At 32.6% G+C, this 27,042-nt stretch overlaps 1 protein-coding gene and 1 long non-coding RNA gene across 5 annotated transcripts in view; one reads left to right on the top strand and one right to left on the bottom strand.

The window, feature by feature from the left end:
- LOC118199027 (uncharacterized) overlaps nt 1-12,954 on the top strand; it is an 82,481-nt gene extending 69,527 nt beyond the window's left edge. The window contains exons 3-4 of the long non-coding RNA XR_015042691.1: nt 6,989-7,051; nt 12,747-12,954. This is a non-coding gene — a long non-coding RNA (uncharacterized LOC118199027). The remainder of the gene's footprint in view (nt 1-6,988; nt 7,052-12,746) is intronic.
- A 4,857-nt stretch (nt 12,955-17,811) lies between these two features.
- LOC118199026 (phytanoyl-CoA dioxygenase domain-containing protein 1-like) overlaps nt 17,812-27,042 on the bottom strand; it is a 28,693-nt gene continuing 19,462 nt past the window's right edge. For 3 of the 4 annotated variants that reach the window (XM_035370803.2, XM_035370804.2, XM_035370806.2), the window contains 5 exons: nt 25,793-25,814; nt 25,424-25,549; nt 22,875-22,988; nt 19,148-19,274; nt 17,812-17,961 (listed from right to left, as the gene is read on the bottom strand). In XM_035370803.2, the coding sequence (XP_035226694.1) occupies nt 17,907-17,961; nt 19,148-19,274; nt 22,875-22,988; nt 25,424-25,549; nt 25,793-25,814 (444 nt within the window). In that variant the 3' untranslated portion in view covers nt 17,812-17,906. The remainder of the gene's footprint in view (nt 17,962-19,147; nt 19,275-22,874; nt 22,989-25,423; nt 25,550-25,792; nt 25,815-27,042) is intronic. The other variant, XM_035370805.2, reaches the window with a different exon arrangement.

The raw sequence follows: 27,042 nt of genomic DNA, 5'->3' as shown, positions 1-27,042 counted from the left end.
GGATTGGAATTAGGATCGTTAACTAGAACAGAAAGATTTTTATGAATGTGAAATGCCTCTGGAAAATCCAGTTCTCCAACGGAAGATGTTTTTTGAATATTTTTGGCAGCAGAAAAATTGAAATTGTGATTTTCGGACCAACAATGTTGAGCAACAGAAGACTTCTGTGTTTCCTTTTTTCTAACATATTCCTCATGTTCCTTGACGCGAAATTTAAAGGCTCTCTTAGTTTGGCCAATGTAAATTAAAAGCAATAGCTATTGACAGGGGCTTTTCACCCAACATTATTAATCAAGCAGTTAAAAAATTCTCATCTCAACACACTAAAAGGCACACTCTTGTTTTAGGAGTTTTTAGGAGGTTATAAAAATTCTGTTGTCATTCCCTTCTTTCCATCGATTAGCTATAAAGTTGCACGTATTTTGCAGAAATTTAACTTTCGGGTCGTCTATTCTCCCATCAATAAAATTCCGATTTCCATACTAAAGGACCCCATTCCAGATATGAATTCCTGGGGTATTTACAGGATTCCTTGCCAGTGTGGTTTAATTTACATTGGCCAAACTAAGAGAGCCTTAAAATTTCGCGTCAAGGAACATGAGACATATGTTAGAAAAAAGGAAACACAGAAGTCTTCTGTTGCTCAACATTGTTGGTCCGAAAATCACAATTTCAATTTTTCTGCTGCCAAAATTATTCAAAAAACATATTCCATTGGAGAATTGGATTTTCTAGAGGCATTTCACATTCATAAAAATCTTTCTGTTCTAGTTAACGATCCTAATTCCAATCCAAATTTGCCTTCAGCCTTTAAAGAAATCATGTTTTAGTTCTGGTTTCCCCAACAGATGGCGCCACTTGCTTATTCTTGTCCAGGCTTTCTTATCTTATCCAATCATTATTTCCTATCTTGTTCATTTGCGGTTTTGCAGCTGAGGATGCTGGTTCGGAAAAACCATCGAAACTAGTTCTGTGAAAATTTTGTAAATATAACGCTGATTTTTGTTGTTTGACTTCTGAATTAGTATTTATTCAGCGTGTTATTGTGTCTTACTTACTTAGCAGTTAAATTTCCTATTTGTTGGAAATTACTAAAGATTCATTTTGCTAAATAGTTTCAAGAGAAACAAAAAAAAAAAAAAAAAAAAAAAAAAAGAGATCCAGAGCACATTATTAATTAAACACAAATTTTACAGTTGCACAAGGTTAACAGATCCCATTATAAATTAAAAACCAGATTCACAATTTTATATAAACAAATAGTTACAGCAGAATCGAAGCAATAGCTACATACGTTAGAAGTTACGTAACTGTTGAGTAGAGAATAATAAATTTGCCTATAGGACTTGTAGAGGATAACATCCACTTTCTACTCTCTTTAAAACAAAAAATATTACTATATATTCCTTAAAATACAACAGATATGCTACTGATTACATAGACATAAATATGCACAAGTAAACTATGAACGCAATAATTAAATATAGTACAAAATAATTACTAGTTATAAATTAGATGTAATATTAATATATATATAAATATATTGGAAACTAGGGAATCAAGCAAAATATAAAATGATTGGATTGATCAACTAAATGTATTAGTTTCATAACACTAGACGTGCATTTTTAGGGGGATAAAAATTAGGGGTTTTTAGGGGCCCCAGTGGCCAAGTCCTGGGTGAGGAGAATTATCATTCAACACTCTTTTAGTTCAAGCGCCACTGTAGGTTACATTAGGTATTTTTCGGGAACAGGATAGATGAAAAATGAGCAATGCCTTCGCCGAGAATCGAACCACGGACCTCTGGAATACGCACCCAGCGTGCAGACCACCACACCATGAAGGCATGCCAAGAAGACGGGAGAAATATCTGGAACTACTCTTATATGCGCCCTCACGTCCAAATGCGGCGAGAAACGCCACGTCGCCATATTACTACCTAAATGTTTTGTTTACATTTCGAACTTTTAGCATAAAATGTCTGCAAAAACGCGATTTTCGCACGTTCAAAAACCACGTTTTGAACACACAATTTAAGCTAAAAATCCCGAAACAAAAACAGAAAAATTAGATAGCAAAAACTTAAAGTTTCTAACCAAAAATATTCGACAACAATCCATGTACACAGTGATATGTTTTAACTTCAAAAAAATCACAGAATTACACAATCTACGCAGCGAAGGAATCTACGAACTACTCACACCTAGCTTAAATAAATTAACATAACAACAATAAATTTCAAAGAATACCATGTACACAGCTTTCTGTTTAAACTTTAAAAAAATCTACGAATTGCGCAATCTAGTCATTGCGCACTAACCAACAAAACAAACTAAAATAAATTTCAAACAATTCAAAAAAATAACAACAACGACAGAAATTCAAACTTAAAAAACAATGAACGTAACATTCCATTAAATAAGAACAGGAATAAAACAAAATGCACTAACCATAAATAAATGCTTCTTCCAACAGCAGAAATACTAATTTCAAACATCACCAAAATAATTTCCCCCCCAAATTTGTTAAAAGCATCTTCTCCCGTTTCAGAACAACGATGGAAAAATATATAAACCACCAAATAAAATTCTAAATCGCATTTCCGATTATAAGTCGGTAACGTCGCTTTAACACGCCACCACGTAATTTCTATCGTATTTATATGACAGCCAGATTCACTATCCACAAAATTGATACTATGTTTCACAAATAAATGTTGAAAACTTTCTTCTCCTAAATACTTGTAAAATTTCCGGAAAAATAGTTGTACCAGACACGCGACTGAAATTTTGCCAACACCTCATAATTTATTAGCACACGAACCAACTAGCAAATTCAAATTTCCACGTAAAAAGGGTTGCTATAGAAACCAACATCGCCCCCAAAACCATCGCAGAACAGACCACGCAATCGCGCCAAAAACCAGCGCGCAACACATATCGCATATAAGAGGCATATAAGAGGCAGGGCGCATATAAGAGTAGAGCTAATTATCTTATACATTAATTAAACGTTTTTGAATCATTTCCAGAATTATTATTACATTTGAAATTAAATATAAAACTAGTGGCATTAAGTTTTCGTTATGCATTTTTAGTGAATCTCACACACAGATCGTATTTTTTTCTCGAGTGTCAAGATGTAGAAACCCAAGTCGGCAGACGCAAAAACTGAATAGAAGTATATCTCGCTTCACGAACATAAACTTTAAACCAAACGCATAATTTTGCAGAAGCATTTTTTGAAAAAACTCACTTTTGAACTCACTTTCTGCATTCTTTTGAAAAGCAGGCTGTCGGAATATGGGAGTTCAGTTCCTTAAAAAGTATAAAACTTGCATTATTTGTTCATTCGAGTACTCCAACAGAAATAGAACTCCCAATGATCTAGTAACAATCATGTCTTCTTTAAACAAGCATCACACAATCAAACTAAAATATTTAGCTCATTTACGATGGACATCCCAGGAAACACGAGACCGTTAACGAAGATAAATCCAGTGCCGGGACTCAAAAGCTGTTATACTAAAATACTAGAAGGAAAGCCGCCCTGTCGACGTGCAAATGTATCCAGAATGAAAAATCGAAAATAGAGTTCAGTCTTTGTTTTTTAAAATAGTCACACATAGGCAAAACCTTAAAAGGCCATTTTAAAAGAGCGCATAGGTTTGGGAGCAGCATGCAGTGCGTTTTGAGTGCCAGCGATAAAGATATATGGCATAAAAATCAATTAATCTTAGCAATTAAGTCTCCTTTACATCAGCTGTAACAGAAAGATTTTTTGATTAAAGAAGCCTGTAGACACAAAACTTGTAAACGTATCAGTGTTCTGCCTGCTCTAATGAATTCAAACGAGGAAGATACGTTTATTGATTATCCTTATCTTCACTGTTGCCCTATAGTTTTCCATACTTCCTCTCACTCCACCTCCAACGACTCAATATGAAATGCTATCATCATCATCGTTCCTTACGTATGTTCCAGCATATGTTCTCTGTTCTTAACCGTGGAGAAAGAAATTTGTTACTGATGTGCATTTTCATTTTATATACCCTCGTGGGCAAAATTAAGAGAATTTGCCCATTATATCTAATTTCTAAAGTGATAGACAGATGGGCAGATTTTAGTGAAATTTGGTATGAATACACATTTATGACAGAGAAACGGAACTATCATTCAAAGGTTATTTATGTACGCATGGTTATCAGTAAACCTTATGATGCAAGTATTTCAAAAATTCACGTTGTGATATCGAAATGAAAATGCGTCTAATATTAGGTATGGTCCCCTCTCACAGCCAGACGGGTCGCACACCGTGAAGGTATATTGAGCAGCAGACAGTTAAGAAGTCTTTGTGGCAGCCGATCCCACTCATGCAACAAGATAGTTTTCATTTTCGGAATGATTCTTGGAGGGAAACGGCGAGATGAAATTCACTTCCCCCAGACATGCTGTAGAGAATTAAGTTCAGAAGATCTGGCTGGTCACTTCATGCGGCGAATATCTTCACTTTCTAGGAAATCATGAACCAGCTGATCCCTATGTGGACGAGCGTTGTCGTGCATTAACAGGATCCTAGGACGAACTGCCCCTCTAGAAAGTCAAAAATAGGGCTCTAAGATCTGTGCTTCATAGCATGCAGGGACATGCAAACGTCTAACATAATACCTGCCCAAACCATTACACCTCCACCGCCATAATGATTCTTTCTCCTTATCTTTCTCCTTATAAGGTATTTCTCCCGCTTTCCTAGCGTGACTTCGTGGTGTAGTGGTTCTGCATGCTGGGTCGGTATTCCAGAGGCCCGTGGTTCGATTCCCGACGAAGGCGGTTGCTAATTTTTCATCTCTCCGGCTTTTCCAATTACCTAATGTCTCTACATCCTGATGAGAGAGGGATAGGGATTGCACATTTTTAATTTTAAAAGAATCTGTATAAAGCATATTTTAATGATAACTAATGCTTAGTGTATACATATCAATAAATGTTCCGGTTTTCATATGTTAAAAAAAGAATCATTCTCAACAAAAACATGTGTAAAGGATTTTGGTGGTACTGGGAAAAACATGATCTGCTTTGTCTTCTTTAAGGAGGTAAAAAATGTTTTCATGAAAAATCAAATTCTTTGGGAAATTAAAACAGCTTTTTCAAGAAAAAAATTTTCTTTTTGAAAATCAAAACAGTTTTTTCAAAATATGGACGTAAAAATTTATTGGGCTAGGTTCGATGACAGTTAATTTTTAGAGCGATGTGGGCTGGAAAAGATCTTCCTGTTTCTTTTAATGGCGTTCTTCTTTTAATCGTGTTCTAGGCTTTCTCCAGATATAGGTAGGCTGAGAACCAGTGCCCAGGCTGAAACTCTATTCATCTATAAACAGCAAGGTACACCACTGAAGGTCTGGTCGAAGACTCTTGTGTGCTGCAGTGAACGGGAGGCGAACAGTGGGTCTTCTGTGATACAGCCCTGTCTCATTAAGTCTGCGGGCAACTGTAGATCGTGAATCTCGGGTTCCAGGGGCACCGTACAGTTCACATGAGAGCTGTGAAGCTGAAGCAGTCTTATATCACCGCGCTGAAATGCCAAATAACGATCCTTATTCGTGTTTATGGATCTCGATCGAGCTTGCCCAGGTCTTCTCGATTCGGATCCAATGTCTTGAAACTTTTTCTAAAAACTGCAGACGACAGTGGGCTGTCTAGCCACCTGCAAATGTAACTGGCATGTTCCTTAGTGACAGTTCTCTATTTCATTGCATAATCCATACGTTCGCGGCTACTCATTTAACTAGATATCTTAAAATTTACAGAACTCTTGCGAGAAACACGACGAATATCTTAAAGGAGTACAAGAACACAAATCGCCGAAACCCTCTCGTGCGCTCATATCCGCTTCACAATTATAGCTCCGCAGATACGCATGTGTACGCTTACTTATTCGACTCTGAACATTTGCACGATTTTTTAGGCGGTATAATTAGTACCGTTGTTTCAATACTTTTCATAAAAAAAAAGACATAATTTGAAAATTCTTTTATTTTGCACACCAGCGTAATTGAAAAAGAGGCGATGAACGCAAATACACTACTTCTATTTTACGCAGCTGTATGCACTTATTACATCTTAATTATTTTTAACATGAGTAAATATTACTAGCTTTTCTTTTTTTTCTATGCATACGGCAAGCGGTTTTCTGGGTTTACGTACTTTCAGAAATTTTTCTGTATAATATATGGGAAACACATCTTTATGAAATACATATGTGAGACAAATATGTTCTGCTTACATACCTGTTTGCTGTAATAATAAAAAATAAAGATCTGCTGTAACATTTGCAGGCATATACTGTTACTCAAATAACCCATAGTATCCCAATTTCCATGCGTCTTTTTTACTAACTTAACAGCAATATATATATATATTTCTTCCACAGCGTAGTTTGTATCATTATTTTTTAAGCCATTTTGACTTGAAAAAAATTAAAAAATTTCCGTGGAAAAGATTTAATCTCGGATAGTGATGGGTGAAAATTTTATCCTCGAACAATAATTTGGCAATGGATATAAATGATGCACAAAAAACGATACATTTTATTATTCAGTTACATAAACTGACATAAAAGAGCCTTTCTGTATCAGTTTATGCAGTGAATAATTAATAGCTTTTTATAGGTTATAGAAACATACACAGAATTATTAATTTTTAATTTCAAGTGATCAATTTCATATTTAAAAGAAATAATTAATGAATTTTATTCATTTTTAAGAACCATTCTTGAATCACATTCAATGCTGCTCTTTGTAACAACTCTTTATGAATGCAGTATTTTAAATTTAGTTTCAAAGTACTTTATTTACCGTTCGAAAGAAAATTTAATTGTGACAATATTTCTCACTATTAATTTATTTCTCCATCCCATTAATAAATGTATTTTATTTAGAAAATCCTTTATATTTTCATTTTTTTTTTTTTTTCTTTTTCTTTTTCAGTTTCTTGCGAGCAAAAAAAGCTACCATGTTGGACACGGAACCGTTGTGACGCATGCCCTAGAAGTACGATATATAATCCATATTAAAGCACATTTTTAATTTTAAAAGGATCTGTATAAAGCATATTTTAATGATAACTAATGCTTAGTGTATACATATCAATAAATGTTCCGGTTTTCCCATGTTAAAAAAAGAATCAAGTTCAACAAAAGCATGCGTAAAGGATTTTGGTGGTACTGGGAAAAACATGATCTGCTTTGTCTATTTTAAGGAGGTAAAAAATGTTTTCATGAAAAATCAAATTCCTTGGGAAATTAAAACAGACCAAAAAAAAATTTTTTTTTTTTTTTGAAAAGCAAAACAGTTTTTCAAAATATGGGCGTAAAAATTTATTGGACTAGGTTCGATGACAGTTAATTTTTAGAGTGATGTGGGCTGGAAAATGATGTGGGTTGGTGTGTTCTTGCTTCTTTTAATTAGCTGGTATGAATTAAAAAATACAAGGTGAGCGTATAAAGTAACCAGAAAATTTATTATAAATAAGAAAAAGATCACTGACCAGAAATAAATATATCATTTTCAAAATAATCGCAAGAGAAGTCTATAAAATTTTTCCAATATTTTTTCAAGTCATAGAAACTTTTGGATCCACTGTTTAACGATAGAAGAGTTCCTTCCTAACTCGCCTCATCCTGTTTCTTAATCGAAAAAGCATTTCCTCGTAAAAATGTTGATTAATTGATTGATCTTCAAGGACAAATTCATGGTGAATAAGTTCTTTGTAAGCTCCTTAAAAAGTGCAATCAGCATCACCACCAGCGTCTCTACCTATAGCTTTTATCGCCTTTTCGCCCACATTTGAAGCAGTTGGTACCACTCATATATTTATGTTCTTGATAACGATGCATCACTGTATACTGTTCAACCATCCCTAAAGCTTCGGGAGAAGATTTACCTAATTTGGAACAAAATTTAATGTTATAACGTTGTTCCATCCTGAAGCAAATTTTTTTTGTAAGATATCTTCTTAGTAAATGAAATTACACCGTTGTTTCGATATGCAAACAACAAAATAACCGATTTAAACTGTCTTTACCAACAGTTGAGATGTTTTTTTTAAACATGCATTTCTTTCAGTTTTTTATTTTAACTTTGGTCTTTTAATTTGCTCGTTTACTTTATAGGCCTATCTTGTACGTTTTCTATTAATGGAATCATAAGCTTCCTATCCCAAACCAGATAAAAAATAATTGAGGGTAATAACATGTTAGTGGTATAGCTAGACGGAGCAACATTTTGCTTGGAAGGCATTTTTTTTTTCAAGTAAGACTGTTATATTTTTGGCCAGTTCCATTTTTTATGTTAACTTAAGGCCAGTTTACACCTATCCGAGTGACCCGCAGCGAACACCTCGCTATGACTACTTTGACAATGTAAACGCTCACTTCTTTCATATAGAAACGTAGGGAAAATGAGTCAACGAGTCCGTTTCTACTTTGATCCATTGAAAATCTCTCTGCGCAGTAACTCCGAGAAGTGTTCGCAGAGACGTTGTGCCCAATTTTTCCGTCACATCGAAAATGCCGAGAAGGAGCGATAATCTAACTATCTGGCATTTTTAATGCATATGCATATTGTGAAGTATTATGGAATACTTCACTACCTGAATATTACGACCATTGTTTACAAATACCTAAATATAACGTGGATATAACTACAGATCAAAATGAATTTAGGTTTTAGATATTGTAGAAAAGACATAGAAGAAAATTAAATTAGGGTATCGAATTCAAAATATTTATTTTAAACATATTTATGTCTGAATTTTCTTTAATTAAAAACAATTAAGAAATATGTTATTCAGCTACCCAATAAAACAATTCAACTACCCAATAAAATACAGTTTTCAATATAAAAAATAAGTGAAAAAGCAAATATTTATTTTATTTTGTTGATAAAATTTCGAAAAACCAGTTTCTGCTCATGGCTAATTACATCCAATCAAATATAATCTAAAATTTTTAAATATTGTTTTATAGACTTTTCTTTTTATTTGAACCACAAATTAGATTTTATTTACAAACGCTCAGTTGGAAGTATTAAAATAAAAATCGCCGACAGAAGGCGTATGTGGCTAATTTTATTAACAGGTAAAAATTCGAGAGCGTTGGAGAATTCAAGCAAATGATTAATAATTTTTGCTCAATCTCATTAACAGAAAATGGCCTCAAACACTTCATTTTGGCACTCGAAATAAATATTGCAGGAAACTGTAGGAGTCACCCGTCCCCTGAAACCGAAGTGCTATCTGCGTTTTAGTTTTGCTGGCAGAACATCTCGAAAGAACTTTTTTTTGAATAAGTGGAGTGACCATTTCTAATAAAGTTTCAAATTATCCTTCACCCATTCTGATGAAGTTTTTGTAACTTTGGATATCCTCGCCAGGAAGTTCATTTAAAAGTTGATTTAATGCTTCCAATTCATAACGGCAAGCTACACAGTCACGTTTTCATTTCCTTTTCTTCTTCTTCCTCCCCCCCCAGAACAGAAATTAGTTCGTTGGAAACTGCTTCGCAAAATTCAAGCTCAGCAACCTGCACGTCGATATCCATTTTGCAAACAAACGGCAGCGAGTTGTCAGTCCGCTCTGATTGGTGTAAACAATCTATCAGAGTACAGGTCCGTTCACTCGGTTCGAGAAGCTCGGATGAGGAGCTCACTCGGAGAAGTGTAAACCGGGCTTTAGTTATTTTCAGTGACAAAACCATGGCCGGTACCAAAGTTTTTAGAATTTAAGGTTGCACTAGGCGCGAAAATGCAGGAATCGCAGAAATTCTACCTAATGGCTGAAATCTTAGTTAACGTGTGACCTTATTAATAACTAGTTTTTAACAACTATATTTATAAAAAAAGGAATAAATATCGTATTCTAAAGAATTGTTACTTTTCTTATCATACCACAATTCAAATTTCTGAAACTTAGAGATACGAAAGGCATGGCAAAGCGACTTTTTTTTTCACCACCCATATCGCGACTGCTTCATCTCAATAACGGTCTCGCACAGCTTGTTTCTTCTCATCTAAAAGTGTAATCCACCAACGGCCGAGCGGTAAAGTTGCTATACACTAGTATTTCAACTATCGATCCCAGGCTGGCTGAATGCGTGTTTTGGGGATTTTCCATAACGTGGGTACCAGGCAGCCCCCTTAGAAGCCCTCCGAGAAGGCATGCCTACCCCAGGCAAATAATAATCTTTGCCATAACAAAATAAAACAAACTATTATTATAATCGCTAAAAGGTATTTATTGCAGGTTTATATATGTTTAGGCTAGACCAGAAGTGTCCAAAATGCCACTTCTTTGAACTTTTACCATTTATTTTGAAATAGAATTACGAGTACTGTATTCCAAATATTATAATAATTTAATTGTTGTTCGCTATTGTTGTAAGTGTTATTAGTTACGATACGAACTTAAATAAAGACTGGTTAAGAATGAATTAAGATCTACAAATTAGTGTCTTATGTTTAAGAAATCTTACTACACTGTCCACAAAATAGTAACTGACTATTTAAACAGATTTCGAATTTGTCATTAACGAACCTTTATACAAAAACAGGAAAACTAGCATTTTAGAATGTTCAAATTAAAAACATATTTTAAAAATACATGCGATGTTTCAATATATTGTTTCGTTTTGATAACTTGTAGCGTTTTTAGTATGCACTGGGGGGAAGGCAAACTCAAGGATACCGCCGGAAGGGAAAATTTCTGGCTATGGCATACATGCCTAATTTCATTAAGATAGGAATATAGAACATGCCCAGATGTATTAATATGCCTAGATGTCAATAGTGTTTTTTAAAGAGAAAAATGAGCAGTAGCCTCGCCAGAACTCGATCCTGGACCTCTCGAATATACGCCGAGTGTGCTACCGTTGCACCACGAAGGTATGCTGAAAGGAGGAAGAAAATACCTTATATGCTCCCCGTTTAAAGGGCGACTGGGATTAGGAGACCAATTGCCAAACCCCATTTAAAGGGCGACTGAGATTAGGAGACCAATTGCCAAATCCTGGTGGTACCGAATTCTTGTCCACCACTTTTTAGTTCGGGCGCCACTGTAGAGTCTTTTTTTTTTTTTTTTTTTTTAATACGGGAGACGTGAAAAATGAGCAATGCCCTAACCAGACTCGAACCTGGACCTCTCGAATACGAAGAGTCGAATGTGCTATCATTATACCACAAAGGCATCCTAGAACGAGGGAGAAAATACCTTATAATTTCAATATTTCTGAGCACTGAGGTTTCTTGTCATCATAAAAGTCTAATATCCAAGAAAGGAAACCACAACAAACATGAAACCTCCATCGTAAAGGTCCCAATAGGTATTCCTGAGATGCTAAGGAATAATTAGTTATTTCAGCATCAAGCAAAGCCTAAATTCGCATTGTACTCAATATTCAGATTCATTAAAGAACCGCATAGATCAGCTGTTCCTACCAAGGGACCGCGAATACATTTCAGCAACGTATGTGTTGCAAAGATTTCAAGATTAAAGTTATTTGAAGTCGTTGAGTTTACGTCATTGACATTGCCATTAAAAGCGAACACGAATAATGCACCAGAAAATCAATAGAGCTTATTTATTTACAATGTTATATACATCTTAATCAAAGATTTCAAGATACCAATTTTATTAACACTTGTCAAAAAATAAATAAGCTCAGTAACGAATTTTTGCAGTAAGAGCTATCCCTTTCTTTGGGAATACATTTATAGGTGAACAGCAGTTTTACACATTTGAAAGTTAATACGAAAATAATAGGCTTGACCGATGAAGAAAGAAAATAGAAAATAATAGAAAACAGAAGTTTTTACAAATATAATAGAAATTTTTGGAAATAAAATTAGAAACTTTTGGAAATTATATTTTAGAGTTTTCGTGGACAAAAAAATTCGCTCCACACATACAGACAGACATCATTGGAAAAATGGTAAAAACGTGTTGTGGGGAACTTAATTTGTGTTTATTTACTAAAAACTCACTATCGAATTTTTGAAACGAAAACATTACCCCTCTTACTTATGTGTATAGGTTACCGGGAGGTAATAAAAGTAGAGAGTATGGTTTTCTTCCTTTAGCAGAACTGTGAAGTCATACCCGTTTTTGGGCTCCAAGTCAAGTAGTGCAAACAAGATTTTATGGGGTTCAAGGAAAGTACCCTTTCCGATTGTTCAATTTTACCCCAAATTTAATCAGTTCTTTAGAAGTTTAATCTTTCCTTATTTCTCATTGCTGTATAAATCTCTCGTGACCTACCAAATTTTACTTAAATTTAACAATTATTTACTTCTTTTTACCTTAAATCTGGATACCAGTATACATGTAGATATGTTATTCTATACCCAGTCAAATTTAATTAATTTTTTAAATTAGCTACCTTTCAAAATCAGTTACGTACACATTCAAAAGTAACTGCGGCTAGTTTAAAGTACTCAGATCATGGAATCTTCTACTTCAAATAAATTCTAAAATATGATTAAAACGACACTTCCTAACACAACCACCTATGATTCCCGATGATTTTTAGTCTTTTGTAGAGATGAACTCACACAACATAATTATTAAGGTTTTTCTGTATAGTTATTTTATTATATTGTCAAATGTATTGTCAGAGGTGGTCGTCTTAGGAAGGGGTCATCATGAAAGGTTTGATTGTATTTTTGACAATGATTGAACATTTTCTTTTTGCAGAAACACGAATTGGCAGGATGCCAATATGCTGCAACAACTGTGCCGTAGGAAGACTCATTGTTCGGGTTACTAAGAGTAAAGCTTATTGTTGGTGTCTTATAGATTAATGAGGAAAAGTTAATAATTAATGAAGTCTTCAGAATATGTTAAAAATTGAATTTCCTTCTGTACACCTTAGAAATCTTATTAATAAATTGCTAGAAAGCAACAGTAGTAAATTTTTAGACATATTCTGATCAAATTCCATCAATGATGTGAACATATAAATTCATATAATTCAAAAGAATCTTTTTCTCCAGTTCTCCAAAATTTTACAGCATGACTCAAGATGCCGATAGCTGGATATACACTGGCAACTGATGGGTATAATCATATCCCATTAATTACAAAAAAAAAAAAAAAAAAAAAAAAAAAAATATAACATTGATAATTCATTGTTTAGTAATTTTAAACTATATCATACAAAGGTAAGTCTTATTCAAAACACATGGGTAGGCTAAGATTTGAAATTTAAAAAGTCATCCAAAAGAAATTTCTCCAAATAAAAATTATTACCGAACCAGCATTATTGACTTTACTCCTTCTTACCTAGTGGAAACAGGATTTAGTCAAATCAATAATTTACTATGGAAAATAAGAAACAGCTTAAATTTGTTGAACGAGGTGATTTAAGAATCAACTGCAATTGTGTGCTAAAACAAAACAACAAATCAAGCATAAAAACAAGACATCAATACATCAAGCACCACCAGCACATAGCTCAAACTTTTGTGCAATTAGAATCTGTAATCTTGCTTTAAAAGCTTGTTTATATATGTAAAACTAAAAGTAATAATACAAAATAATAAAAATACACTCTTTTTAAAAAAAGGGGGGGAAAGGAGCAGCCTTAAAAAATAATTGGGCTATCTCAAAATTTTGTATACAAATGATTAAATTTTCAGGAACAATGAGTGTTAACTTCAGCATTTCCACTGCGCAGCTAACATGATATAAAATAGGGAACAATTGCAAACAGTTTATCTTGTCTCGTTGTCGGCGTTGCAGTTTTCTGAAGACAGAACCAATAAAGCTGTTACGACTTTGCAAAATACTTTACAGGCAACTGAACGACTTCGAATGTAGTCGTGTAGTACAGATGTGTGAAACGGACTGGTGATATCAAGCAATATGCTGCTACCTGCCAGTATGCACACGGCTCTGCAAAGTTTGCAGCAAGATACTCATGGGTGAAATCAAGGCTGCGGAAGATGAGGATGAACAAATGCGAGGCAAAATCGGATGTTTGTGCGAAAGGCCCGAACAACCCGAATGGCATTATTATCGCCTACGTGCTACAACCTCTTCCATACCACCCGCGGCAGAGGCACAATAGCCTAGAGGTAACATCCTACTCTACGAACTTGAAGATCAATGTTTTGGAACCCAACTGTGTGACTTAGACTTTGCCCCTGACCCCCGGGGTCAACGCAGAGAACTCTGTGGAGCTACTGGCTAGGATCTGTACCAAGTTAGTCTGGCCATGTGGGTATAAAATCATTGACCTTGACGGCTCTCCGTGACCTGTGGGCGTTCGCAAGTAAAATAGTCCTCGTTTATTCGAGTGGCCCACAGGGAAAGCTGAAGTAAGCCCCGTTTATATACCATATACATGCATTGTTTTCGATATGACAATCGCATTAACAAACTAATATTTAAAACTGTTACATGTCATTTAGATAAATTGTTCACACAGTTAGTAATTAGATAAATCAAATCAGTTATTTTCATGTAAAAACAAGTTTTATATTTTTTCACTATACAAAGAAAATGCCTTATCCTTTCAAAATAGGAATACACATGTTACATCTAGTACCACATATCAAAGTTTCCCCTCCCCCAGTCGAACTGATTGCCAAACAATGTACACTGCAGGGGGAAAAAAAAATGGACAGTTCTGTATCTGCCGTTCTAACTGGGTTGACTGATGAAATTCAAATTTTGTTTTCCATGTCTCGTAAGCGCGAGTTAAGATATATATTAAATTCATATACAGCTTTGTTCTAACATAGATATTTTGACACAAACCATACTTTTTTTTAAATGACATACCATTTTTTTTCCATATTTCGAGTCTACAACACAAATTATGCCTAGATATTAAATTTTGTAATTTTTTAAGAGAAATTTAAAAGTTTATCTCGGCGAATCTTTTTCAGTTTGTGCCAAGAATAATACGTATATCTTACGAAATTTTGAATAAAAAAATCTTATTTTTTTTGCTTAGAAATACATCTACTTTAAGATGATGGCAAAACTTTTATAGGTTAAAATTCAAATTTTTTAATAAAAATTATTAAAAAATACAAATTAAAAAAGTAGATCATAAAAAAATGGCTGAATTTTATTTGGAATAAACTCAAATTTTGAAATATGAAAGGAAGAAGCAAATAAGTTTAATGAAAAAAAGAGATATTAATAAGTATACATCAAATTCCATTAACACTGAGGAGCTCAAATTGTTTTTGAGAGTTAATTTTTTAAAAACAACTCGTGCGATTTTTACAAAACTTAGCAGTTTGGCACAACTTGAGTTGTAGAATCGAAATATGGAAAAAAATTGACACGGCATTTCAGAAAATGTTCGATTTTGTGTCAAAATACCTATATTAGAACAATGCTATATATAAATCTAATACATATCCTAAGTCGTGCTTTCGAGACATGAAAAATGCAGATTGATGTTTCTCAATTGGCCCAGTAGAATGGAAGATATAGAACTGTTTTTTTTCACAGTGTACATAACTGCCATACAGTGTACCAACTGTCATGCACCGTTTTCATATACTTTTCTTAGTTTACATAGCATATGAGTGCAAGAGTAAATATTTCTTTTTAATAAAAAAATTTCTTTTAATACTAGAAATATACAAATTTATTTCAGCTTGACAGATATTGTTTTGCAATCTCAAAACCAGATTGCATGGGATATTTTTGATATTTTTTTAATTGACATATGCGAGTCTCACATTGTGTAGAACAAAAATTTGAGTTCATGTACTGTGTGAAGGGAACAGAAATTAATTTTTTTGGTATTTATTTTTGCAATGAAACTTAATATTCCCATTTCATGAAAATCATTAGTTTATTCTTTACTTTTACCATAGTAACCTCTTGAAAGAGCAGAATGAATAAAAAATAAAAACACTCTTTAAGCCCCCTCCTCTTTCAAGGAAAACAAGTTCACCTAGACATGCAAGATTCTACATGGCCATTTATAGCAACTGAAAGATGGCATCAGATATGAGTTTTTATATTCATTACTGAAATGTATTTGATTTGTTCAAGATCTCTGATTAGAATGAATAAAATTTAAGAGACTGAATCATTTAGAGATGTCAGAATTAGAAGAGGTTTGTTTAGCTAAATACGGCAAAATACATGGAGGCTATCTGCCTAAGGAAAGAGATATCTTTGTGGAGGATTTTCTACAGAAAACTGTCTTATATTTAGGTTATATATGAAGAAATCAATTAAAAGCCTTCATGCAGCAACCCATTCGCTGGGATCCAAACCTGTGCTAAACTATCAATGTTCAGGAATTTACAATCAGCCACTTTTAAGCACAGACTATCCAAGAAAGACTGCCCTTGGTGCATTTTGATCACTGATAAATCACTTAATTAGCTAATCATCAGAAATCCAATGAAGGCGATTGCAAAGGAAACAGAAGCCTATATAAGGAAACTTTTACGTAAGGAAAGGAGATAGATTAAGAAAAACATTTTAACTAAATCACATTTACTTTATACACAAGGAGACACATCCTATTCAATCAGGCCCACCAGCGGCTGAGCGGTTAAGTCGCTGAACACTGGTAGTTCGGTCCGAGGTTTGAATCCCGCGAACGGGCTGGCTGCATGAGCGTTTTCGTGGTTTTCCCCATGTGTAACATATATACGAGCCAGTTTCCCTTAGAAAGTCCTACACAAAGGCATCCCTCCCCTTAGGCAAATAGCCCTCGAGGCTTTGTCGTATTTAAATAACCTAACCTATTGAATCAGCTCAATTTTGTCATCAGAAACTATACCTGAGATGAAACAGTAGTTTTCCACAGGTTCAGCCAAGAAAAATTACGAAAGCATTTTACAGACTGGTAAAGAATTTTAAAAAATTTAGGGCTGCAATAACAGAATGCATTTTAAACTATTCATATTTAAAAAAATTCTGTTTCTTTGAAATGCTTCAAAAATCTGTAGTTTATGCCCCATAGCAAAAGGCACCTGCTTCATTGATACAAACAAGAAATCATTTACTTTGTCTAGTAAAAAATTCTGAGTTTTGTCTTTTCAGCAACAGAGACATAACGCATGACAGAATATCATTAAGAATGCATAATTAGTTAATTAAACAGAAACCAAAAATACTTTAAAGGTTAAAATTAAAAGTTATTTCTAATCTCTGAATTCATAGCACTCTGTTAACTGAAGGAATTGTTTCCGTTCTTTTCGTTTCGATACTTTTAAGAGGATTTTTTTCTTTAAATTAGCTTTTAGAATGCTAATATTCTGGTCAAGATTTTGCAGAATATATCAATTATTTAAATAATTTATAAAACTCTATGATCATTTAATAACATACATAAAATTTCTGATTTAAAATTACAGAAGACTTCAATTCATTACAATAACTTTTTTTAACTTCATATATAATTAATTTTGGGTATACTGAATGCACTTGATTAAGACTTTATAGATTTATAGCCAAAGCATGCTTGTGAACATAAAATGAAGTTGAAATTAAATTATATTAATTTATCACAGCTAATCTTTAAAATTTTAAATTGCACTTATTTAAAATGAAAAATTATTATTACATGCTAAGTAAAATGTTTTACAACAAATTTCATGTGCAAATTGCATGATACAATCAAAATCAAGAGAGAGGATTGAAATTAAGTATTGCAATGAAATGTACTTATATATTTAGTATATTTAAAATAATGTCATGAATAAATTTTTTACATGAATTCTGTAAATATATGTGCCATAAACACCATATGAACACTTTTTTTTATTTCCATAAAAACTGTTCTAAAAATAGCTTTATTAAAAAAGATTTTAAGAAAATACACTTCCTTCTAAATTTCTGTTAGAAGTCACTTATATTACATTTATTTATTTATTGTGAAACTGCATACACAGATGGAAATGGCAGTGTTTCAGAAGGCTGTAACCTGCAAAGAAAAAAGATGTAAAACAGTTTTGAATTAAAACAGCTGTCTGCAGTTTAAAGAATATTACAACACACAAAAGTTTCATATTAGCCAAAAAATTTATACAGTGAAAAGAATATAAATCTCTCACAGTGTATGCAAACTTATAAAAAGGGGGAAGGGATGATGGCAGTTAAATATTTCAGTGCTTAAATTTGAAATTTATATTTTACTAAAAATATTTTTTACACACAAATACTAAATATTTTTAATTTAAGAAAAGGAAACGGTACACAGGAAATAAAGATTGAAAGTATGTAGAATAAAAGTACCATACTGCTCCAAACATAAGGAGAAATGCAGACTACATCCATCTTATATTCGACTTACATTTTAAAAAACATATCAAGATACTTTACACCCTATCTCTTAATTTTCATATTTGAAGAAAATATATTGGTATGAATTTTATATTTAGTTAACTATTTTTATTAGAATTATAATTAAAATTGTCTTATTTTCTCTTGCAATGCAGCATGAGACATTTCAAGCTACGCCGAAAAATTAAAAATATAAGAGGACGTGCATTTAACATTGAATAAATCCATATATCTTTTATTTGTATTTAATTTGAATAAATGTAATTGACTAGTATATGATCTGTAATCGTAATTCATAACTACTGATTATATTGCCTGATATTGGGATACTGTACGAATATCTCTGAGGAAAATTCCAGTGTTTTGTTATATTTCATGCGATAAGAATAAATTTTACTAACCTTTTATCGGACTTGCGCAATCTATTACAAACACGTACGCACGCAATATTTATATACGTCATTTCAAAATATAATACTTAAAGAATAAAGAATAAATACTGAAAAAATAAATTCTCAGGATGACCAGCTATAAGAGCCTTACAATGCCCATGACTAACTATGAGCAATTTTCGATACCATTACTAATATTGTTAAATATGTATTTAAAAACATAGGTCACTTTCAAAAATAGCCATTGTAAGAGGTTTTTATTGTATCTATCTCATAAAATGCCTTTAATATATTTTGAAGGCATTTAGGATACTGCTAATTAAGACATTAAACGGTTACATAAAAAGAAAATATGGAGACAGTTTCAGAATCAAGATTACAAAAATAATACAAATTTAAACAGGCTAATAACAAATATTAATATAAATAATTTACCAGTTTTCTTTGCTATAATCTGTGTTATGCGTTTCCACAATGTGAAAAGTATATACAGGTCTTGAACAATTTGAAGTATTTCTTCCACTTTTATGAATAACTGATCCATGGATTACTACACAGTCACCTAAAAAGTAACTTCTGATTACACTAAGCCTTTAGTATGCAAATTAAACTAACAAAACAATTTTAATTTCCTCTTTGTTTTAAATACAATTAAAATGCATTTACACAGTTGTTAACTATACATAGATATACTAGAGATAGAGAGACAGAAATACAGAATATAAATTTAAAATTCACTTTTAAATACTATATATTTTCAGAGATTTACTCTTCTAAATTCAAAAGGTAACATCTATATATCCTCTAGAACAGTGGTTCTCTTGAGGAAAATGGGAGGAAGAAAATTATCACACTTCTTTCCTTTGCATTTCAAAGAAAGAGGAATTTTACAGATTTCAGAAAATATTGGGAAAAAAAAAAAAAAAATCATTTTAGAGCATAATTTTAAGGATGCTTGTTTGAAGTACCAAAATCCCTTCCACCATTTCCAAGTTAACTCTGTCTCAAGAAATACTCCCCTCAAAGACAAACAGTACTGAACATCTTGTGTTTTATTAAGCATTGCATATTTATGTACTTTAAGATCACTGTTGTCAATTGCACATATTGAAAATATAATTGAGTTTATATAGATACTGTTTTTCATTTCTGTTTTTTTAATGTATAAAAGATAAAGCATGGAAATTCTCTTCCTAGTTTCCCAAAAAGAAACATTCTCATATTAATATGATTATTAGAATAAAGCTCGGTTTAAAAGAAAGATAGGAATCTGGAAATTAAGCAGCAGCAGCTGCTGAAGATAATAATTCGAAAGTGTTTTCTAAATCTATGGAAGTTAATCTTCTTATACTAATGCTATTCATTACCAGAAATATTAGCATTGTATAGGAAAGCATGCTCCTGAATACTTCTCTTTTAAGATTTTTTTATGCCAGATATGAATCAGAAGCTACAACTATTTATCCACAATTTATCCTGCAGTTTATTCTAACAATTAACATAAAAAAGATTGTGCAAGATTTTAATAACCAGAGCAGAATGTTATAGTTTAAACTATAACAATATAAACTATAACAAGGAATATTTAGTGTTATAGTTTAAACTATAACACTAAATATTCCTTGCTGTCGACCATGTGTGTTAAATAAGATTAGACATGTGTATTAGTTCACTTGTCCCAACAGAACCTTCATCATCTCAAGGCGAGATTGACAATCAAAAACTTCTTCAGCATATCCTGCGAGCAGCTTGGACCCCTGTGTCATTGCTATGCCCTGCAGAGATGTAATAAAGAGTTAAACACAGGGCTCTTTTTCATCTGTGTTTCATGCAGTAAAGCCTTACGATGCCCATGAAACACAATATATTTGACAAGAAATATCTATATTTTATGAAAATATTACTTTAGCATTAGTTAACCTTTTAATGGTCACAAACGAGCTCAGCTTGCACACAGTTAAGCATTGCAGTAGACGCAAATGAAAACAGCTCATATTACAAATTTATGATTGACAAATATTGCACATATTTGGGAAGAAAAAATTGCTTAATCTCATAACCACTGAAGGGTTAATTAAGTTAATTTTGTAAAATCTAAGCAAATGATTCCAAATTATTTCCATTTTTATGTGAAGGAATAAGAAGAAAAAATAAAAATGTTTTGCACATTGAATTAAGGCAGCTTTCTTTTCTGACAGAAAGTGTGAATTTAGTGATTGATTTTATCAAAGATGCACAGAAGCTTTAGTATGCAAATTAAACTAACAATAATGATTATCTTCCAAAGACTAAAAGAACTGAAGAAAGACCTTCAAGTTAAACATCTAGAACTTCTCATGATTCATGACCAGATGGAAAGCTTTAAAAGAGTCTCTGAATTCAAAGAGAAACAGTCAATAGTCATGCTTCCCTGTCTCAGAAAATTTGTTATGATTGACATAAAAGAACATTGAATTGTACTGAATTGAATTTGTGAAATATTTTTCGGCACTATTCTGTTATCGGGACCGAATCCAGAAATGTATGTATGTATGCACATATATATGTATACACACACATACATTCGTACGTACATATATATATGTATAGATGAACACATATATGCATACTTACATTTCTGATAACAGATCAGTACCTATTTTTCCTCAGAAATTCTTGATATGAGAACTTTCATCTTACAATGGAAGTTTTCTGTCTACCAGATATTTTTTAATGAGAGAGAAAAAAATAATTGATATGTAATGGAATTCCTCCAAATTCCATTTTCAAAAAATTATTTCTGACAGGTTTGTCATTGAAGAGTATGAAACAATATCCTCAAATTACTGACAGTATCATTAAATTTATACTGCATTTCTCAGTCACATATTCATGTTTCCTCCAAATTCCATTTTCAAAAAATTATTTCTGACAGGTTTGTCATTGAAGAGTATGAAACAATTTCCTCAAATTACTGACAGTATCATTAAATTTATACTACATTTCTCAGTCACATATTCATGTGAAAATGGTGCCCCCCATAGTCTAATAAAAATAACAAGTCCTACTGGCTTATTGTTTTTATTATACCATGGGACTTTTTTATAGATTAGTCTAAATTTGAAGCTATGCCAAAAATTTCAGACAGATGATTTGTAATTAAGAAGTTGAAAAAGGCGGGCACATTTTGATCATTGAGAAATACTAAAGCTTTATAGCCTCTCAGTTATAAAATTAAGATTAAACAATTGATTAGGGGAGAAAAAGTTCCCTTTATCTTTTTTAAAAAATTTCACAAAATGAATAATTTTCTATGGGAATAAAATAATATTTTCAGTTTTTCTTTAAACTGACCTGACTGGTTCTCAGTAAGAGATTATATTCTTCTTCTTTTACTGGCACATTAACCCAGGATTAAACTTTAAGATAAGGCCATGAAATTAGGATTCTTAACTTTGTTACATCTGAGACATTTTAGTATGCTTGTCCACTAAGAAAAGTAATAATTCAACAGGTTCGTTTAAAATTTTTAAACCTTTCATTTGAGGAGATTTTACCTCATGGTTACATCGGATATCTTTAATTGAGGTATAAAGATAGAAAAGTTTGAGCATCTATGCTCATGATACATGATGTATCACAATTTCTAACTAGTTGTTGACTTGTTCTTATTGTAGTAACAACTCTGTATCAGACAAGCTACTACTCAACTCATGTTTTTTACTCTCTCTAGTTTTTTTTTAAGCCGACTGTAGCATGCGCTAATAAAACGGTTGCGTTGCTTGATCTTAATATGCTTCCTGGTTTATTTGTACTTAATTAATTGCTTTTTGTTTTTAGCCTAGATAGTATTTTACGATAACTTAAACAGTTCTGTGTACAGCAGTTGAATGCAAAGTAGATGTTACATATACTCCAGAAGTAAATAATAAATGTAAAGGTTTGAAGTCTTATTCAACTATTTTCTAATGATACCTTTATAACGCAACAAATTTCCTGTAGCACTGGATCTGTCTGTAGAAAATAACTAAATTACACTGAAAATGAATGGAAAGCAAATTGAACACCTTCCATTTTCTGATTTTAAATTGAGATCTTAAATTTTAGCTTGTATTATTATTAATTCAGTTTTTACCTTTTACTTACACTACATAACTATTAATTTATTTACAACTAAAGTTACCTTTTTCAACAAGTACAGGAACATATAAGTTCTCATCAAAATGAGGAAATTCGCCTTTAAGAATCAGAAGAGGGTTTTTGGTAGGATTCCTGACATATCTTTGATATACTGCACCTTTTAAAAATGAATAACACAAGGGCGTAAACTGAATGATAAATCGACATGAACAATGAAACAATGAAATAAATTACACTGTTCATTAGTTCAGAACTATAAAAATATATTAATCATCATTTCTGATAAGAAAAATTATGACTGAAATTCTTAAAAAGTATTGTAGTCTAGTTAAATTTACAAACTTTTTTCCATGACAAAAGTTACAAAAGAGGTAAAATGTATTCAGACCTAACACACTATTCAAGTTTAAAACACAATTCTGTGGCATTTTAGTTACAGAATGAAATGCTTATAAAATCTAACTGCGTATCTTGTTCCTTGAATTTATATATTGTAAGAAATCAAAACACACTACTCTTCCAAAGATACATATTTAAAAAATATTTTCAGGCTAATTTTAAAACAATGGTTTAAAATATTAAAACTTATATTTAATTAAGAAATAAAGATGTCACAAACTGTGGAATCATAATGAAAAATACACCTTATACCATAAAAAGCGATGCACGAAACAGGAGTTAACTAAATGGGACAAAATTGCATATGCCCATAACTTATTATACCAAATGATTTATTTGCAATTTAAATGATTAGTACAAATGAATAATTTTTGGTGGCCAGTGAATGATTAGTTAGAGCTTCAGCACATTGCAGTGGACTATCCGAATGGTGTATAAAACAAAGAACATTTCAATGTTAAGGTATATCTTTCAAGCGAATGTTGTTCTGTCATCGACACGCATGGACTGCACCAATGCCTCACAGATGTGTTCGCAAACAGTATGAGCAGATGTCACCATTTGAAAGATGTACAACTGGACAAAAGGAAGCAGGGTGGTCAAATACAGGATCAGTAGACATTCGAGTCACAGTGATGCTACCATCTGGCAACGTTGACATGAATGAGTGAATCATGGCAATACAGAGTGTCAAGAAGATGGCATTAGACAAGGAGCAACAACAGAACACAAGGACAGAGTGATCATCCACTCAGCACTCACAACCTGATGCATTCTTATCAACAATCGAACATGTAATTGAGACACCAATGACTGCAATAACCATTGATAGGTGTCTCGGCAAACGGGAACTGAGGTCACAGAAGCCACTGCACCTGCTGCCCCTCCCTGCTGCACGCTGCCAGGCATATCTGCAGTAGTGCTGAGCAACACTGACCTGGAATCTCTTGGGTTGGAAAAGAATTGTTTTCATCCATGAGTCTCACTTTTAATGATGCCCAATGGCCAACAAAAACATGCCTGGAGACGTACAGGACAGCAATGGGATATTCACCTGACTGTCGTCCATCACACAGCCTGACAGTAAAGAGTTATGGTATAAGGTGCCATTTCACTTGATAGTCGGATTCCTTTGGTTACCACCCATGATACCATTACAGCACAACATTATGTTGACAAGATTCTATGCCCCATACTATAGACCTTCCTTTCATTGACCCATTAGCTTATATTTCAGCATGATAATGCCATACATACACACTTTTCGACTACCTACCTTTGGTTTTCTCCAACACTTCCCTGACCAGCGTAATTGCCAGATTTCTCCCCAACAGAATACATTTGGGCTCTTATCAGCAGATGTCTCCAACCATCCTTGGATCTTCCCAGTTCGAATACTCACCAGGATGACATCTGCCAATTCTACAAGTCGATGCCCATCCTGGTAACAGCTTACATAAAGATCAGAGGTAGGCCAATGCATTAGTGGTTTTTGTTTATTTTTTATCCCTGTAGCAGTATTTCCTAAATAAAATATTCAATTCCCATGATATTGTTATAATTTTGTTTTCAATATATATACATCCGATTCGGTTAAATTTTCTTGCAAAATTTGGTCATTGTATATGGGATCCTATTTAATTGCAGATTTTTATATACAAATTTGGGATCCTGCAGCAGCCGAAGTAAAAAACTGCTGAACACTGGAATTTTACCCAGATTCCAGTCCTAATAAATAAGCTATTTGTATGGAAGTTTATATGTTTCTCTCACCTATATTAAAAATTCAAGTCAGTTTCCCTTAAAAAAATCCTCCATGAAGGTATCCCTTCCCCTAAGCAGGTGCATGCTTTGCCCCAGACTAAAATAATAACGGAAATTTGAATACATGAAGTTTTGTAAGTAAAAGAACAATTCCATTGGTTTATATGTAATGAATACACTTACTCATGAATAAGACCAACATTTCAACAAACAAACAAGAAAATCTTTTAATGTTGATATAATTTATCAAACCTTTAATTTTAAAACAATGGTTAATAATGAATATAGAAGAAATATGTCAGTACATGCAATCAATGAATTACATGTTTATTCTTGAAGATTGCTTAACTTCTTCCAAGTTAATTAGAAAATTAGAGAGAAACAATAAAATTTTTCAGTAAAAGATAGGTCAGAAAATTATTAAATTACCTTTATGTGACCCAGGTATAAACCATAAACAGCCATTGTTGAGAGTTATATCAACTAGAGGAAACCAAATTCCCAATACACTTGGTGGTTCAGTAAAAAGAAAAGTTGAATCTTGATGAGGAGTCACTTAACATCAGAAAACATAAAAATGAAAAATAATAATTAAATAAAATAAATACAAATTACAATTTCAATCACATTTCCATGTAATTATTACTGTTACTACAATAATAAATAATTTAAAATAAAAATTCATCATAAACTCTATGCAAAAGTAATTTACTATAAATTAAATGTTCCTTTTAATATAACTACAAAATACAAAAATATTTTTGTTGTTGTTATTCAAAGGGTAGCAGAAATTATTACCTTCGCCTCCAATTTCAGGATGCTGAAAAGAAATTTAAACATAAATTTGAAATCTACATTAATATATTAAGACAGAATTTGTAATTAAGAGTACAAAAGACACAGTAAAAATAATAAGAAAGTCTTCACAAACAACTTCTTAAAAGAATATAATATGAAATTTTTCACGACAAAAAGTATTATACTATGCACAGTCAACTCCTGATTAACCAGAGGTGAATTAACAAGAAGCTTTGTTTAAAAAAGGATAAGTTTGTTTAATGCAGAACAATGGAAAAATTACCATCACAAATCTTTAGAATAAAGTAAATCTTCTACAAGAAATGTAAAATGAAGGAGAAGAAAATGTGAGAGATAACAACATTGACAGATGATGATTTAAGAGTATTTCAGAATTTTTATCACAACAGTATATTATTTAATTGCACATAATTTGGATTGACAAAGACATAAAACATCCATTAAAAACAAATTGCTAAATCGCAAAAATGAATTAAGCTTACAGTTACTAAGTCGAAACACTGCAGGAATATAAACAAATAAATTTTTTCTGTTTTGAGGTGTGTTAACCGTTTGAGTCTGGAGAAGCGCTGTCGCGCTTCACTTGTCATATGCCAAAAATATGGCGCAGCGCGGTAGCGCTTCTCTTGTTTTGTATCGAGAATGCGAAGACACTGCTGTTGGTTAGTATACTTTACACAATTATTGAGAGCAGTTGTAGTGATATCAGTAGCAGTTGTTTTATAGGAATTGGAAATTGTTTTCATTTTTTTATTAAGTGTTATACTGATAGTTACGAAATAACCCATGTCAAGTTCTGATTCATTTGAAAATGACTATATTATGAGAAGTGATAATGAAGACTATAGTAATGACCTTGAAAGTAATAGTGGAAGTGACATCATCATTCGTTCTAAGTGATTACAAATTATTAGTGATAGCAGTGATGATAATGAAGTAACTGCAAGTACCTCCAATGACGATATTATTGAATCGAATACTTTTTCTGAAGTACCTGGGCCCAAAGCACGCCCCTCCTCCTGATGCGAAACCAATTTAATATTTCAATAATTTTTTTTTTCAATTTTCAATAATTTTTTTTTTTTTTTAAGTATACTAACCAACAGCAGTGGCATTCTCGATACAAAACAAGATAAGCGCTATCGTGCTGCGCCGTATTTTTGGCATACGACAAGACAAGCACGCCCTGGACTCAAACGTTTATGTTAATGTTTCAAATGTTGATTAAT

Source organism: Stegodyphus dumicola, chromosome 8 (assembly GCF_044657685.1).
Source record: "Stegodyphus dumicola isolate Sdum_Otavi_A_Nest chromosome 8, ASM4465768v1".
Taxonomy (NCBI): domain Eukaryota; kingdom Metazoa; phylum Arthropoda; class Arachnida; order Araneae; family Eresidae; genus Stegodyphus; species Stegodyphus dumicola.
The sequence above is the reverse complement of the archived record's forward strand: the minus strand, read 5'-3'. Positions and strand labels throughout refer to the sequence as shown.